We start from the raw sequence: 17,025 nt of genomic DNA, 5'->3' as shown, positions 1-17,025 counted from the left end.
ATATAAATGAGCAACTGTCTTGTGCCCATATCTGAATAAAAAAACGTACCAAATTGATACTTACTAATAATAACAAAATACGTACCTATATTAACGGAGCCACCATACATACTGATAGCCTCGTCATATAACATGTTATCTTCTTGAAAATTATCTTTTGTGAATTTTTCAAGTGCCTTTAAAGGACGCGTGATATAAAAATGAACTTTTCACTGGATTCATGTTACATACTGTAACACTGGGGAATTCTAATTCAGCCACAGTCTCCACCTTCATCGTTACATCTTGTAGTTGAGGCGATGATTTTAGCTTAATACCAACCTTTTAAAAGTGGCCTGTATGTAGAATACTCGTAATATAATTTATCTTATCTTACCTTTCTAGCAAATTAGCACATTGAAATGACAACCACCCTAAACAAGCCAGAAACGTAACACACCACGCCAATTTCTTCAGGATATTGGACGCCCTGTAGATGTTCACCAATACGGTAAAACTCGTTTCCTGACAAAAATCACCCAACTGTTCTCTTAGTAGTTTGTTTTCAGCACCATGCAATTCTGGCCAGGCTTTCGCTTTCTTTGATTCCATTATGACAGGATTTACCATCGCCTATTTCCTTTAAATTCTGGAGAACTACATGTTTATCCCGGTACACATCTGTTACACGTGAATTTCAAATGTCATTAAACTAATCAGTCAAAGCCAACGAGTATATACAGGAACCAATTTACAGATATCAAACCTATCTTTGGTCGCCAGTCATAAAAACCAATCGATTCAAACCACGCACTCAAACCCCTTAATGATCCATTTACATCGTCAAATACAAACTCTCTAATATCTAATATCTAATTAATAGATGTTTACGTATTTGCTTTACAAACTAGCAGAACCCGGTCCCTGCACCTATCAGAAAGACAGTATCACATCCAGTTATTATGATAATTGTTTCAACTCAACTATAAGTGGTTGAACTTGCCAAAGTATATAATAGCATGTGTCTCAAACCTTTGTTCATACTCAGTTGAGATTTTACTCAGATTTAAATCAGGTATAAAAGATGCATAACTGATTGTAAAGAAAAAAAATTTATTAATCTATACCTTAGGTCATAATTATTCTGGCATTATCAAATTAATCTTCAAATTTTACCTTTTCTAGATGCAAGGGGCATTATGAATTTGAGTAATAAGTAAGCAAGGCATGAGAAATGTTTTGGGGCCCCGGGTCGCGGTCTTCTGTATCACGATTCAAAAATAAAAACAGTATGGAGTAACGACATCATATAGCTTAGATAGCCGCCAGGTTTTCATTATGAACTTTTCAGGCCAGTTAGCAGCTAACTTCATAACACTCAGATCATTCTCTACAGATGGGTACTGACCTCTAGACTTAAAACATCTAAACATCTCTCAATACATATTATGTTTTACGACAGTGTTGACTTCAGATTGATTATACATTCAAGTTCGCGAATATCGGCCCTATTTAGGAAAATGAATGATCTATATTCTATAACGTTAAAATATCTATTATCGTGCAGTTAGCGTTCGGTTCGGTAGGTTGAGTGGAACTGAGATGAAAGCGTCAGTAAATCGTTAGTTATTATATTATATTCTTCGTCTTCGTTTTATATTATTCATATGTTCTGAATGCAATTGCACATGTTTCATATGAATCTTTAATGTGACTATATATATATATATATCAATATGAGCCACTAAGTTATGGTTTGGTAGTCCGCGTAGGCTTAAAGAGATGAAATCAATCAGATGGGAGAATCATTCCCAAGGTCCATGAGCTCCCGATTGTGTTCGTTAAAGACACTTAATCGCACTCAAATGTACCCTTGCAAAAGCCTTAGAAATATTACTTGACCTCAGTGATTCTACCAAATGCAAAAATGAAATGAAATGAATTACTTTTCTGCATCTGAAAGGGCTAATGAAGACGGACAACGCCATGTAGTGTTCAATGAGGACAATTTTGCAAGGTCGGTGGCATTAGCCGAATCTTTTTCGAAGTGCGACTATCAATGGATCTTTTACGTACACGAGACGTTGACGTTGTCCCATTGTTTATTGTCCCACCCGAACGACTAGACTCTTTTTCATGTCAGTCACTCCGACCTGCATCACTGACTGGAGGAAATCGGATTGTCTACCAAATGCACATGAATCGTGTAAGTTATTAACAGCTATGTGCACTATTTTGAATAACCGCATCAAACAAGAGTTCATTCTGTTGTTGTTAAAGTAAAAATAATGTTAGGTTAATGGTTTTTAAGTGGGAATAAACGTTCGGATTCCCTAGGGACATCTGATTTATTGCGCTTTAATGGTAATATATTGGTTGTTTAAGTAGATTTTGTTATATCAAACGCAGTACTAATAGCGTTTATATATAGTATATTATAGTACTCACCATTCCTACTTTCGTTTCCATCAACCCTCAGAAAATTAGGACGTAAAACTCCATTCATTTCATTATCAACATCCCTACTCACAACGTATCAGTGTAATTTGCATAATGTGTCAATTGTAAACAAAAATATAATTACGATCATTAAAACAATAAACAAATAACAATATTGACCTCCAGAATCTCGTAACCATAGTGACTGGTTTAACCCCCACACCCAGAAAAAGAGCAGGAGAGCATACATATAAGTCTGAGGGACGGGCCCCAACCACTTACGCCCATGGGCTCCCACTCCATCTGGTAGAAATCGGACTGCTAACCACATCTTGCCTCTGGTGGCGTCTTGAATGATCAGAACGATCACTGGTTAAGATTCCTAGATTGAATATTCCAGCAGCACCTTTTGCCCACAGTTGTTCCTGTTCTATATTTGCTAGCAAACTTGTATTATATATATTTGTGACTGTAATGAAGGTTTTTATACAAATGTTCAATATTAAATAAAAGTAAGTTAATGTTTACAGAAAATTTGCAATTCAGAATAATGTAGCTAGATTCATTTTGAATAAATACCGATTGACTGTTTCCAAAACAAATTAGAAGTAATCATTCCAAGTTTGAAACTAGCGCTCTGTAGTTGCTTTTGATTCATAGAGCATTTTTGTAAAACCAACTTCAGTTTGCTCTCACAGTACAAGGAATGAAGCCTTATCAATTGAACCAATTTATGACTGAAAAAATATAAAGAGACTACTTACTTATTAATTTGTTAATTATCAATGATTTGTGATGTAGATAAAATGTTAAGTGTAAAAGTGCTTCAGTGTATAGGACTATGCCGTTGGACGTATTTCCCAACCACTATTGACAAAAGCAGCCTGTATTGATGTTACTTTAATGTATCAATGGCAATCAACTGTTCTAATATCACAAGGTCGAACTCACTCAAACAAATACAGACTAACAATTAATTATAATGTTAAATCGAATGAATGCACTCGTTAAATGTCTGAACTGGGATATTTGTTCGCCATAATCTTCAGTTTTAATTGCCATTTAAGATGATAATCAACATACATTGTATTACAAAATCTACCACATAGATCGGCCAATAGTCGAGATGATAATGGTGGGATGGATTGTCAAAGCCAAAAGAATTTCCAGACTGATGCCATGACCTCAATGTTATAAAAGAAGAACGTCGACCACTCTAGAGCTTTGTAAAGCTGAATAAAGCATGAATCTTTCATGAATAGTCACGGATCGTTCATGAATAGAGCATACATGAATCGTTCATGAATAGAGCATACATGAATCGTTCATGAATAGAGCATACACGAATCGTTCATGAATAGAGCATACATGAATCGTTCATGAATAGAGCATACATGAATCGTTCATGAATAGAGCACGAATCGTTCATGAATAGAGTATACATGAATCGTTCATGAATAGAGCACAAATCGTTCATGAATAGAGCATACATGAATCGTTCATGAATAGAGCACGAATCGTTCATGAATAGAGCATACATCAATCGTTCATGAATAGAGCACGAATCGTTCATGAATAGAGTATACATGAATCGTTCATGAATAGAGCACGAATAGTTCATGAATAGAGCAAGAATCATTCATGAATAGAACATGAATCGTGAATTCCTTGTACAAGTATCGTTCATGACTTGTGGAAAAATCGTACATGCATAATATAATGAAGCTAGTATGAATTGGATATGATTAGGACATGCATCTTTTATGACTATCCGACTCGTTGAAAGAGTGTGAATCCGTACATATGCGAAGTATAATGAATCTTGTATGAAGTGAAAATGACGACTGGTTTGACAGTGAAGGTAGTGATTACAGTTTATAAGATACTGTTTATATGACGACTGGTTTGACAGTGAAGGTAGTGAATACAGTTTATAAGATAATGTTTATATGACGACTGGTTTGACAGTGAAGGTAGTGAATACAGTATATTAGATAATGTTTATATGACGACTGGTTTGACAGTGAAGGTAGTGAATACAGTTTATTAGATAATGTTTATATGACGATTGGTTTGACAGTGAAGGTAGTGAATACAGTATATTAGATAATGTTTATATGACGACTGGTTTGACAGTGAAGGTAGTGAATACAGTTTATAAGATAATGTTTATATGACGACTGGTTTGACAGTGAAGGTAGTGAATACAGTATATTAGATAATGTTTATATGACGACTGGTTTGACAGTGAAGGTAGTGAATACAGTTTATTAGATAATGTTTATATGACGACTGGTTTGACAGTGAAGGTAGTGAATACAGTTTATAAGATAATGTTTATATGACGACTGGTTTGACAGTGAAGGTAGTGAATACAGTTTATAAGATAATGTTTATATGACGACTGGTTTGACAGTGAATGATAATGAATACAATATATTAGATACTGTTTATATGACGACTGGTTTGACAGTGAATGATAATGAATACAATATATTAGATACTGTTTATATGACGACTGGTTTGACAGTGAATGATAATGAATACAGTTTATTAGATAATGTTTATATGACGACTGGTTTAACAGTGAATGATAATGAATTCAATATATTAGATACTGTTTATATGACGACTGGTTTGACAGTGAATGATAATGAATACAATATATTAGATAAATATTAAAATGACGATGGTTTGACAGTGAATATCTAATATATTAGATAAATGGTAAATGAACATCAAGTGGAAACTGTATCTTCTTTTCACTCTTTATCACCACGTCATTCACTGAAAAATATAATCATCAGAAGTTTTATCTCGTGATCTCTACACGTCTGTTTCGACATTATTCCTTCAGACCAATATTTAAGATACAAAGGATAAGTATTAGTGTTTACAGATTTACAGCACCAATGCTGGAATTTAATGAAGACATTTTTTTATAATGAAAATAAAGTGTGTTGAGTGGGTAATTATAATTAGTGTCGACTTGGACATCTTCCTTTTTAGAATATATTTCATTTGCAACAATCACACACACCCCGTTTAATTGTTAACTGCATCGAAACGTATATTATGCTGACAATTTAGCACAAGAAAAATGTCTGAAAAACTCTTTCGTCTGTGAATGATGTTCAGTTGTCTAAATGTCTTAAATGCTACAGAATAACTGTTTAATACAATAAATTATTTTCACTGTTAAAATAGTGCTCAATACATCAACTGTAGATTCAAATATTTTCTTACCAATTTCAGGAATGATGTCGTAAATATCGTGACCTCTGAATGATCGAAGATGAATACTGATTGGTGTTGTAATCTTTTCACCGGTGGAAAATTCCCAGAATCCATCAGACGTGTGCTTCAATTTGACCCATTTCTCACCTTGAAGAGCTCGTACTTCAGTTGCTGGCACTCTGAAATTTAATATACCAAACTTACAGGAAGAAAAAGGGAATAAAGCATTCATACGCCCCTCCCCCCCCCCTCTCATCAAGAAATAGATATGACATCAATTAGAATATTTGTACTATGTTTAACTTAGACAGGCTAACCTCGTATTAAGCGTGATTTTCAAACTGACCAATCAATACGCTTCTACATGTTATGTTTGGTTTTGTAAATACGACAAAAAAGTCGTGAATATTATTTAATTGTCGGCAACCCCTCTCGTGGGAGAAAATTCATATTGGACAAAGCCAACCACTGCCTTGTCTATTTTTAAGGCCTTTTTAAGACGACGATGTCATATTTCTATAGCGCTGTCCACAAAAAGATCCATATAATTAAAATTAGATGAAATTAAACAAAGTACTGCAATACATGTCGTAATATATCATAATCATAATCAAATTAGATTCGATTAAACTTACATCAATGCAAATATTTTAATATACAAAACTACAAATAAACATAATGATGGTTAAAGCAATTTGGACTTTAATTGAATCTATATTGATCAATAATATAAACGTAACAAATAATAATGTAACAGCTGTTTCATAATGTAACTTATAAAACACTAGTCTGTAACTCACCTGGCGTTTCTAACCTGGAGTTTTATGTACCACACATTAGAACCCTGCAACAAATATTCAATGTAGCTGTTTCCGACTGGACATTGTACAGCTTGCATTAGGATCTTCCAGCGTCCATCGCCTTTCTCGGCAAGATCCAGATCACCTGTAAAGTGTAAGTTTCATTATAGGATTACTTTTCACGGTGACTGAATGTTAAAGGGATTGTAAAGAGGTTTTCTAAAAATATTAATAATATCAGGAACATATAGCATTAAGTGTTTAATGACGTCACGCTTAGTGACACGATTAAGCAAGTAGTTCCACTGAAATTGCAAGAACTACAGAACATTGGAATTGTGCAAATTGTTGCTGTTAGTGTCCCCAATACACATAAAAATACCTCCAATGCAATGAAATACAGAAGTGAATTCTGAGATATAAAGTGAACACGGCGCTGTTGACTGCGTTTTTTGCAAGGGAATGACCTAACTATCATATGTGTATAAAAATTCCTCAGAGGAGGCGGTGTTCAGAAAAGGAATATCGTTTAATATACGTTAAAGGTAAGATTAAAAAAATTGTCTAATCATACCGAATAAACATTTACTTTGTCAGCTGGCAGAACTCACAATTACCCAAGAAAAAATGAATAAAAAATAACAGAGGAACCATTCTCTCATTCTAGTTTATGATTTGCAACCGAGGCGATAAGATTTCATGGGTTATGTCTACATGGAAATAACGACCAGGAATCTTAATCTCTCTCCTTTGTCTTTATTTGAATGTAAAGAAGCAAAATCCAATTAGCGAATGAAAGCGATACCACCAGCAGTAAAAGGTTTTTATCTATCATGAGAAGTATCTGCAGTCACAATCGAATGTCAGAATGATTCAAATCTGTGGGTTTCAATACTAACCTTGTAAACATTCTGGACACATGTCTTTTACAAACACATTGAAATCACCTTCAATAGGATCTAAACCTGCTCCTTTACCTTCAGCATGTACCTGTAAGAAAATCGGCAAAGATTTTGACATGGCGGACCCAGTAAACAGGAGAGCAGGTAAGGGACCAGAGCGTCTAAAATACACACTAGAAACATTATTTGCATTTTATTTTATCATTATGATTCTAATAACTGGAAAATGAACCATCCACAAAACAATGAATATCGCCAAGAAGAGACATATCCTTTCGTTATATATCATCAAATTATGGAAAGGACCTCCTACTTCCAAAGTGAATTCTGCCCTATAAAGTCTTACAAATTTGTGCAAAAATTGACGAAAATCACTAACGCAAATATGATATTTTAACCAGCATAAATTTTACCCTATCAGTTCCGGTGACGTCACGATATTACATCCGATAACCATACAGTTGGAGTGGTAAGGCTAACAATGAATAAACCTAACAATATATATAATTACAGAAAATATCTAGCTTACCCTGAAACACATTCCACAGGTCATAGCATCGTGGAACTGAGGTTTATTTAAAGCCACGAGATATTTAATATGTGGGCTAAGTGCTGTCGGTGGTAAAGATGGTGGCGTGTATGAACAGGTTCCATTGGGTGTCTTCTTATAATATGTTCCCTAAACAACATCAATATACATATACGTTAAATATTAAGTGGGGGGGGGGGGCGAATATGTTTACTAAAACCTCACATCATCATTAATCCGAGACTGCGAATAAGCATCTCACTTTCTGAGCTTCCACGAGAAAATGAGATTGTATTGAGAACATCAATTAGTATGATTTTGTTGTAGATGAATTTATAGGCCTGATCACTTATGCCAAAATTGGCTGATCGACTTAGTGCCTTGAGATCCCCGCTCGCCACGTCTTCGAGTCTTTTTCTTGGACATAGTGATCAAACTTTCTGACTGAAAACCATGATACTGTGTACTACAACAGACAACTTTTTTTAGGGATTTAGAGACAGTATACGCGACTAGTCATTGCTGGCTTAACAAAATTTCTAACCGCACCACAGCATCGCAAATATAACTGTTTCAATTTACAAATTTTCAGCCGAGTAAACCTACTGTTCGTTCATAACGGAAATGTCCATAAATATAAACTTGTAACACTTACATCACCAAGATAGGTGTTCTTGTACAATGCTGCCAATTCCTTTTCTAGGCTCAAATCAGCTGCAAAACAACACGAAACACTTAAAGAAAAGCTTAATAATATCCAGCACATAGCCATGGTGGCCTCGTATGCCTCTCTCTCAGACCTCTACGTGGCTTTTGGTGTAATAATATTGTGTTTGGTTGACAACAATGAGTTTACTTAACATCAGGTCGCTCTATTCGCTAATATTTGACTCGAGGTGTTTAACAAACAGGATCTTTAACATAACATTGACTTTTTGTAAAAATACGACCCCTCATGAACCCAGTGACATAATATGACATTTACGGAAATTCAATCAATAAGGTTTTTGACATCTATATATCGATTAAAAGGGAGTTATACGCCAGCTTTAAAATAACAAGATTTGTCTTCTATTGGTACACATATAATTCTTTTTAAACATTGTGTGAATATTCTTGGTTTTTCATGAAGGTACATAGACGCCTTGAATTTCATTTGCTTATGTATTTATATAATATATTTTGCAAATTCCAAGTTACAATTATAGTAGTTGTAAGTGTGTGGTTAGACTAATACATATATTTAAAAAAAAACACCAATTAAATCGTTACATATTTAAATCAAAATAACACAATACCTAATAGTAAGGTAGATGCAATAATCTAATTGGATTCCAAAGCTATGTGTAACAAGTTAAGGTTTGACCAAACAAGAAAAAGAAAATGAAAAGTAAATAAGTAAACATTTAAGTTGAACAAAGGAAACAAAAGGTGGAAGTAAACAATCAACAAAACGTCGAATTGTTTGTTTGTATTGTTTGATATAAACAGGGACACTTGCAACTAAATTTGCCGATAATTTTCACAATTTTTAAGTTCGTTTAAATCACCTTGATAATTCTAAGCTGTATTTGTTTTGTATGTATCTTTGGCTTACAACATAAGACAATAGTCACCTTTTATATCGTTATTTAAAAAGATGAATGGTTAAAAAAATTTGAAACATAAAGTTATGCGTAACACGGTGAGTTTCCCACTTGTTACCTATGAGTAATAGCATGACTGTCGCCCAGTTCATTGTATTGGATGATTATGAGGATGATGGTGATGATGACCACGATGACGATAACGATGATGTTGACGATGATAACGACGGCAACTAATCAGGGACCCAGAAAGGGGTAATTGAAAGATAAAGGTTGAAAATTCCTGCCCTAAGGGTTGTAAGCTACTGATTATAGATCACTTAATGGAAAATAGATCTGGATTCTGTGGCTGCTTTGACAAAATGTCTCTGAATTTACACTGCATGGCATTGTAGAACAGTTGACAAAATCCTTTTTCATTTTATCAGTAGATGTTTGTTATTGTCAGTGCATTTCATATCTACCAAATTCAAGTCAACCTTTATCAGTAGATAAGTAAGACACCATCTGTTAACAATCACTTCCGTTTACTAACAGATGATTAGCGATTAACTAGTATAGCACAGGTAATTAATTGACTTTCACAACTCGCTATTGAATTGCAAGGTGGTAAGATTTAAGGGATATAACATTCGAACCATGATTTATGTGTTAAAATATCATTTTGTGGAAGAATACATGTATATCATGGGTGTAACGAATTAGAATTAACAGACCACCAACTCTTCGAAGAACCCATTTTAAATTCGCCATTTTTGGGGGTTAATTTTGGTCTTTCTGATTTGGGTTGAATGTACTAAAATAGTTTTTCAGAAGTTCTAAACATGTACGAAACTCGCATAATACTTAAAAAATATCTCAAACTAGGACTTCGATTTGTCTTTTCTATATAAGGAATGGTCTCAAGAACAGACGAATCTTCCAAGACTAAGGTAGTATATACGCTTGTTCGAACGAATGGCGAACCCTTCTCCTTTACCTGTTATATCATTAATATCTTTTGTAAAAATAATAATTTTAATAAATTTGAATAAATTTCTATTCTGTTGCAACTCGGAAACAGTCGCGATGATCCGTGATAGTAGAGGCAATTTCTCTTGTGATTGTCCGCCCTATGGGACCTAAAACATGTCAGTGTATTCTCTAAATTTGCTACACATGCGAATTGATATATTTACATCATTATGCACTTTCATTCTATATTAATCTAACGCTTCAGTAACATCGAATCCGAATACTTCACAATAGTAAATTGTGTTACTAAATTTAGCTCAAATTAGCAGGTAGTCTAATGATTTTGGCAGCTCGAGGAATAGACTATATGTATCTAAATATAAGATTCCTATAGTTTGGCAACGAAATATGCAATAATGGCCACCATGTGATGTTTTTGATAGTATTAGTTAGTTTTCTATAATGACCAGGATGAATTTTGATAAGATTGTATTTTTTTCAGTGGTGATAATTATGTGGGTATTAGCTGTATTGGGTCTGATAGCGTATACAGGTAAGTCATCTGGAATAATAGTGAATGTATAAAGTTATTCGTGTTTTATCGAGATCAACTCAATACCTTCCATTAAGTAAAGGCAGATAACCAAGTACGTTCAATGAATGATGTTTATTTGAACTGAAACTATCGATATCTGCTATGTGAATCAATGAAATAAGAACGTACTGCTATCAATCAATTTTATGCTTCCGAATATTGATGCTATTCTATGCACCCTAGAATGACATTAAAATCCAACAATTAAGTCAGAACCACGATTCTAACATTTCTAGGCTTCTTGAGCACGATTCTGACATCCGAGACAACATTTAAATATATAAACTCCTGAGACATGATATTCAAGCTTCTTAAAACAGCTTTTCCACCATTTTTGATTGTTGTAAGGCTGATGATATTAATTTGACATTATTTATCCGCCAATTAAGAGATATTACTCGATAGAAATCTGAATTTTAAGCGGTACATAGAATAAAATGCAACGATTCTTCTGTAACTTTGTATTTGAATGATGTTAATTCACCGATTTCGAGAGTCAGTCCAGTGTAGTTTCCAACCCAATCCACGTTGCTACATCAATATGGTAGTATATACCAGTCATGGTGTATTCTATTAGTATAGTACTATATAGTAGTGGTATTCGAGCTCCACTCATCCATGGTAATGAATGTAGGTTTGACTATATCGTCAGTTCTTGATAGTACTAGTATATAAATTGTTGTAAGTTTATAATTCGGATCAGTTCTATGTTAGTTAATGGATCTCATAGTAGTGTGATCAGCTACAGCTCTCTCCAACGATACGATAAACTACCCCCTAACAATGGCGGAACAATCATCAAGCTTATGCTTATCCCAACGGAAAGGTAACGTTGACCGAAATCTCATTATCTCTCATATATACTATTAATAGTCTATTTCTACGGTGGTTCATTTAGGACCCGGATTTGAGGTCAAGCTAACATATAAGACGGGGCTACAACCCTTTTAACCCCTTAAAGATCATTGATCGATTGCATTACCCCCTCTCCCCTATAAATCTTTCCTATTTAGTGATTTTCTCTACTGCAATCATATTCAGTTGCAAAATATTCTTGTTGTATAGAACAACAACAACAAAATTACAATATTCCAAAAATGGTATGCTAGACTGCAAAACGTTGGTTGGTTTTGTAAGCTGCTCCGACCAATCCGACCGGAAGTTATTAATTACACAGAATTTGGTTTGAATGAATGAATGAATGAATGAATGAATGAATGAATGAATGAATGAATGAATGAATGATAACATATCGACATACTTCTATATTTACAGTTAATGGTGATACTGCGTTAGAACTAAAAGAACTACAAGAAGAATTTTTTCAATGGAAACTAAAAGAATCTCCATTGTTTGCTACAACTATTGGAGAATACAAATATGACGATATTGTCCAAGATCTGAGTTTAGCTCATCTTGATCAACGAAAGGTACAGTCATTTTCATACAACGTTGCATTTCACATGGACTTCTGGGGGAGTAATGGCATGTCCTTCCAGGGAGTGGAGATATGGAAATTATACTTTGTTCTCCCATAATTCGGTTTTAAGAATTAGTATATAGTGTCACAACTGTATTTCCACTGAAATAACATCTGTGGTAGCATATTTTATTGTGTCTTGACAGTGGTGTTTCTGCGATAGACCCCCACCCCCACCTCCCTCCTCTCAAACGTCTTTTCGTTTTGCATATGGACATAATTGTCCATGATACCCCCCTCCCACGTGACAAGGACTGGCCACTGATCATCATGACTTTGAAGTATACCAGTGCTTTCCTCGACAATGTATCATAATTTATTTAGATAAATGTAATTCAGTTTTCGCGTTAAATCATTAAAATTGATTTGAATTTACACCGATTTTGTGCCAATGTTTGTCTATATTTCTAGGTTATAGTGGATGGTTTTATAGAAAAGTTAAAGAGAATAGACAGAACATTACTACCAAGAAAAACTAGATATAGCTATGATATATTCCTGGATACATTACAGACGTTTGTGGATGGATATAAGTGGAAGTAGTAAGTACATGAGTACAACCATCTTCACAATGTCAAGCTATTACGAACTGCATATATTTGTAAATAGAGAGATATGATTGGATTGTACGCTAGCGATTGCCGCCAATCATAACCCCCGATGACAAATTGTTTACAGTCATCCTGTCGAAGGCTCTGATTGACTTTATCCGCTAGTTGCAGTAGGGCCGTCTGGAAGGTACGAGTAATGCATCCTTAATAATGATTAGAAATTAAACCGTTACAAAGTAATTTATATTTTTTTCTTCAAGCCATGGTAATCTGAATCCTATGTCATCTTTAGAAGGATTTCAGACAGATCCTAGTCTCATTCTAAAAATATCTCCATTTAATACCAAAGGAGATTTTGAAAATTTTATTTCACGACTACTTTTATATCCAAAACAGGTAAGATGAAAAAATACTTCCCCTCCGGCTGTTTCGCATTGGTGATACCTTGTTCCTGCAGTTAATGATATCCTGATGTGTCTCCTAATCTTGTTCATTCGCTGATACTTCTGATGTCACTGTTTCTACTACTGGCACTGATGATGCAATATTGATACGAACTCTTTTTGCTATGTTCTGATGCTCCAATATCACATTCAACCTTTTTGAGAAGCATGGAATATAAATATCAAGATATGCAACTGGTGTTTTTCTGTTACAGATTGATCAAGTGATAATAAGATTTAGTGAAGCTATAACATTAAAAAATACTTTACACAATGTTTCTATAGTAAGTATTAAACAATCATATTTTACTTCAATTATTGGGGAGATGAGATAAACAAAGCAATTTCTGAAAATCTGCGGACCACAGCGGTTAGTTTCCAATCAAACGTTACTGAAATAAAGAGTAGATCTGTATAATTTCAGTCATTTCTTAGTTAGCTTGAAGAATGTTATAAATGATCAATTTTACAGCATAATGTATAAAAACATTTGTCATGTCTGTAATATGTATTGCTTATACTGTTGGTGTCTTGTTTTGGACTGAAGTGTGCTTAAAAGCGATGGTCGATAAACTAACGTTATATTGGTATATTGTTTATTAAAGATCGCAGTACCAGATCAACTAGCTAAACTTATTGTTGATGATCCTAAAAAATCCATTTATTTTGCACCATTCAAAGATCAAGTACACAAATTGGATGTTAAGAACGCTACCCAGTAAGTAATTGTAAGAATTTACCAAAGGAACCTGATTTGCATGAATTTGGAATCATTTTGTTTTCTACTCATTATGACTCAATACAAACTATTACAGAATGCTATACGGGTATTCCTACTAAACCGTCAGTTCCCTTTCTTTATCCATCGACACAAATACCACATTTCTACACATATTTTCTCTTTCTTACGTGTTTAAAGTAACTTTGAATCTGCATTATATCGTCGTTGAATCGACATTTTATTGATATCTTTAACAGAGATGAATTAATAAAGAGAGGTGCAGAAGCCATTAAACTATATATTGAATCTATCAGTAAATTGAAGAAATTTCTAGAAACAGTAAGTTTATCAATTTATAGTTCTATACAGAGATTGTTATACATTTCTAAACAGTGGTTGATATACATTCTTCAAGGGATGATATTCTCGAACTACAAATCTTGAAATAGATCTATTGTTCTCTTAACATAACATAAATGAAGTTTTACGTCCGAACGCTTTTTTTTCCTCATTATGTTGTGTACATATAGAATATGGCCATGCGACATCTCCATCCAAGCGTCAATGTCGTTCCATCCAAACGGAGCATTAATCTGGTACAACGGTTTCGTATTGAATTTTGGTCATCCATACATACTAAATGTTTTGTAGAAATATATTCCTAACACAAGACAGTCGTACGGTGTAGATGGATGGCGAGATGGTCAGGATTATTACAAGGCCTGTTTAAAATGGCATCTTACTACGGATATGACACCTAGAGAAGTTCATCAGAAAGGACTGGAAGAGGTCAAAAGAATCAAGGAAGAAATGTTTAAGGTATGTTGAATCTATAGTGAAAGGAAGCTCTTATGAATGATAAGATGTGGAAACACACATCTTTGAACTACTAGCAGTGGTGCGTCAAAATGGACTTGAGGGATCGAGATGATCCGTACATATTGTAAAATGATCCATACTGTCCTGTTTCAAACATTATTATCAAGATTATCCGTTTGTGAAGAATTCTATTATTTTAGATTATGAAAGAAAAAGAAGGTATAACAGACAGTATAGCCGGGTTTTCAAAAATATTGATGAATAGACCATCTCTTAAATTCAATACTGCGGTAAGTTATTGTTCTGTATTTAATTTATCATAATGTTTGCAAATAGTAGTTAATAATGCCCACTGAAAATTTAAAAAAAATCAGCAGTCAGGAGAAAGTGTGTTACGTTCTTCTTAATAATTACAAGCTCTTCAGACCTGTTTGTACAGATCTATTTCCCAATCCTGTAGGAGTACCTTGATGATCGGTATGATCTGTACGCAATGGCAGAGCCAGGTTTACGTCCGAGAGGGGGGAGGGGGGGGGGGGGGGGGAGATATCTGAGATTGCCCGAATCTCTAACCTAGTTATGAGATTTTTTCCATAAAAATTTGTTTTTCGTGGCTACGAGAGGGGAGGGGGGGGGGCTGCCCCCTCTGCCCCCCTTTGGCTCCTCCACTGTCTGTACGAATCTCGTGGATTTCTTTGTGGTCTGTACAGTTTAAAATAAACATCATAGATTGTCTGGGGAATGTTCAATTTGTACTCAGATACAGATACTCGCTGTTGTTCAAATCATCTAGTTCTGTATTTTAAATTGGATTATGTGAATTCCAATGTTATATTTTAAAAGTCTTGAACAGAAGTTATTATAATTTAACATGTTGAAGTTCTTGAATATCTATTTATAACCACTGTAATTTTACTGTTTTACATTTCTATTCTGAAGTATGTTTACTTCAATAAAGCCTGTGTCACATGCAGACCCGTAGCCAGACTTGATCGTTCGGAGAGGCAATGATGTACAGTATGTTATGTCTTTGCAGTAATGGTATTAGTCGCTTGTCAGACTTTCTTCAGGGGGCGTGGGGGTAATCCAATCCAATCTCCCCCCCCCCCCAATCCTAGCTGCGTCTTGATATGCTGTCTTTCAAATCTAAGAGATTTTTACATTAAGGACAAATAATTTTTTATCGTATGTTAGTTTGCAAATTGTTTTCCAAATTTGAATTATAGGATGAATTATTAGCTGAATACAATAAGTTAATACATGATGTAATATATCCTAAACTACCAGAATATTTTAAAGATATTCCTGATTATAAAGTTATGTAAGTATGTAGACATCCATTCAAAAGTAGCAGCTACTAATGAGATCAAGCAATGCGGTTACCTCGTCTTTAGATCTGTAGTCTGATATTGGGCTCAGGACAGTGGCGTAGATCATAAGTAAGGGCTCGTGAAGGGGTCACAGGCCCACCATCCACCCCCTGTGGGCCAGTTTCTTTTCTGGGGTGTGGGGGGACCATGGCCATCTTTAAATGATCAATGATATTTAGCAATGTCAAATTATTTTGTTTATCAATTAATTTCAGAGTGGAGCCAGAGAAATACGATGGACCAGCTGGACAATATTTTATAGGAACAGAAGATGGTAGTAGACCTGGTATATTTCAAGTTAATCTACTCAGACCGAATGAAACGTATGTTAGGTTCTTTACAATTATTTGAATATTTTGTCTTTAATAGAAACATGGACATTTCTAGGGCAATATATCATTCAAAAAAAAAAACATGCCAGAATTGCAGACATATTTTCCAAAAGTCAAAATAATAAAATTGAATTATTGTTTGTCATTGTAAACGAATTGCGCGAGCGCGGACCTATGAGAAGCCCTCATATTTTCTAAGTTGAAATTCAATATTAGCCTACTCAACAGAAAATTTCAACCAAAGCATATTTAGTATTAGAAAAACAATATTGGGGAATGGGACAAAAA

The 17,025-nt window shown here is 34.4% G+C and overlaps 2 protein-coding genes across 2 annotated transcripts; one reads left to right on the top strand and one right to left on the bottom strand.

Annotated features, from left to right (window-relative positions):
- Positions 1 to 5,134: 5,134 nt before the first annotated feature.
- LOTGIDRAFT_157982 (hypothetical protein) lies at positions 5,135 to 8,658 on the bottom strand (the record flags this gene model as incomplete). Its single annotated transcript, XM_009050563.1, has 6 exons — positions 5,135 to 5,205; positions 5,665 to 5,834; positions 6,456 to 6,600; positions 7,355 to 7,445; positions 7,887 to 8,036; positions 8,542 to 8,658. The coding sequence occupies 6 exons, from the start codon at positions 8,656 to 8,658 to the stop codon at positions 5,135 to 5,137; spliced, it is 744 nt and encodes a 247-aa protein (XP_009048811.1).
- Positions 8,659 to 10,888: 2,230 nt separating this feature from the next.
- Positions 10,889 to 16,756, top strand: LOTGIDRAFT_157981 (hypothetical protein; the record flags this gene model as incomplete). Its single annotated transcript, XM_009050562.1, has 11 exons — positions 10,889 to 10,979; positions 12,297 to 12,451; positions 12,913 to 13,043; positions 13,313 to 13,448; positions 13,711 to 13,779; positions 14,101 to 14,213; positions 14,474 to 14,555; positions 14,868 to 15,035; positions 15,236 to 15,325; positions 16,262 to 16,356; positions 16,621 to 16,756. 11 exons carry the CDS (start codon positions 10,889 to 10,891, stop codon positions 16,754 to 16,756), a joined length of 1,266 nt encoding a protein of 421 aa, XP_009048810.1.
- Positions 16,757 to 17,025: the final 269 nt, after the last annotated feature.

The sequence above is a fragment of the Lottia gigantea genome (genome assembly GCF_000327385.1).
Source record: "Lottia gigantea unplaced genomic scaffold LOTGIsca_15, whole genome shotgun sequence".
NCBI classification, from domain to species: Eukaryota; Metazoa; Mollusca; class Gastropoda; family Lottiidae; genus Lottia; species Lottia gigantea.
The sequence above is the reverse complement of the archived record's forward strand: the minus strand, read 5'-3'. Positions and strand labels throughout refer to the sequence as shown.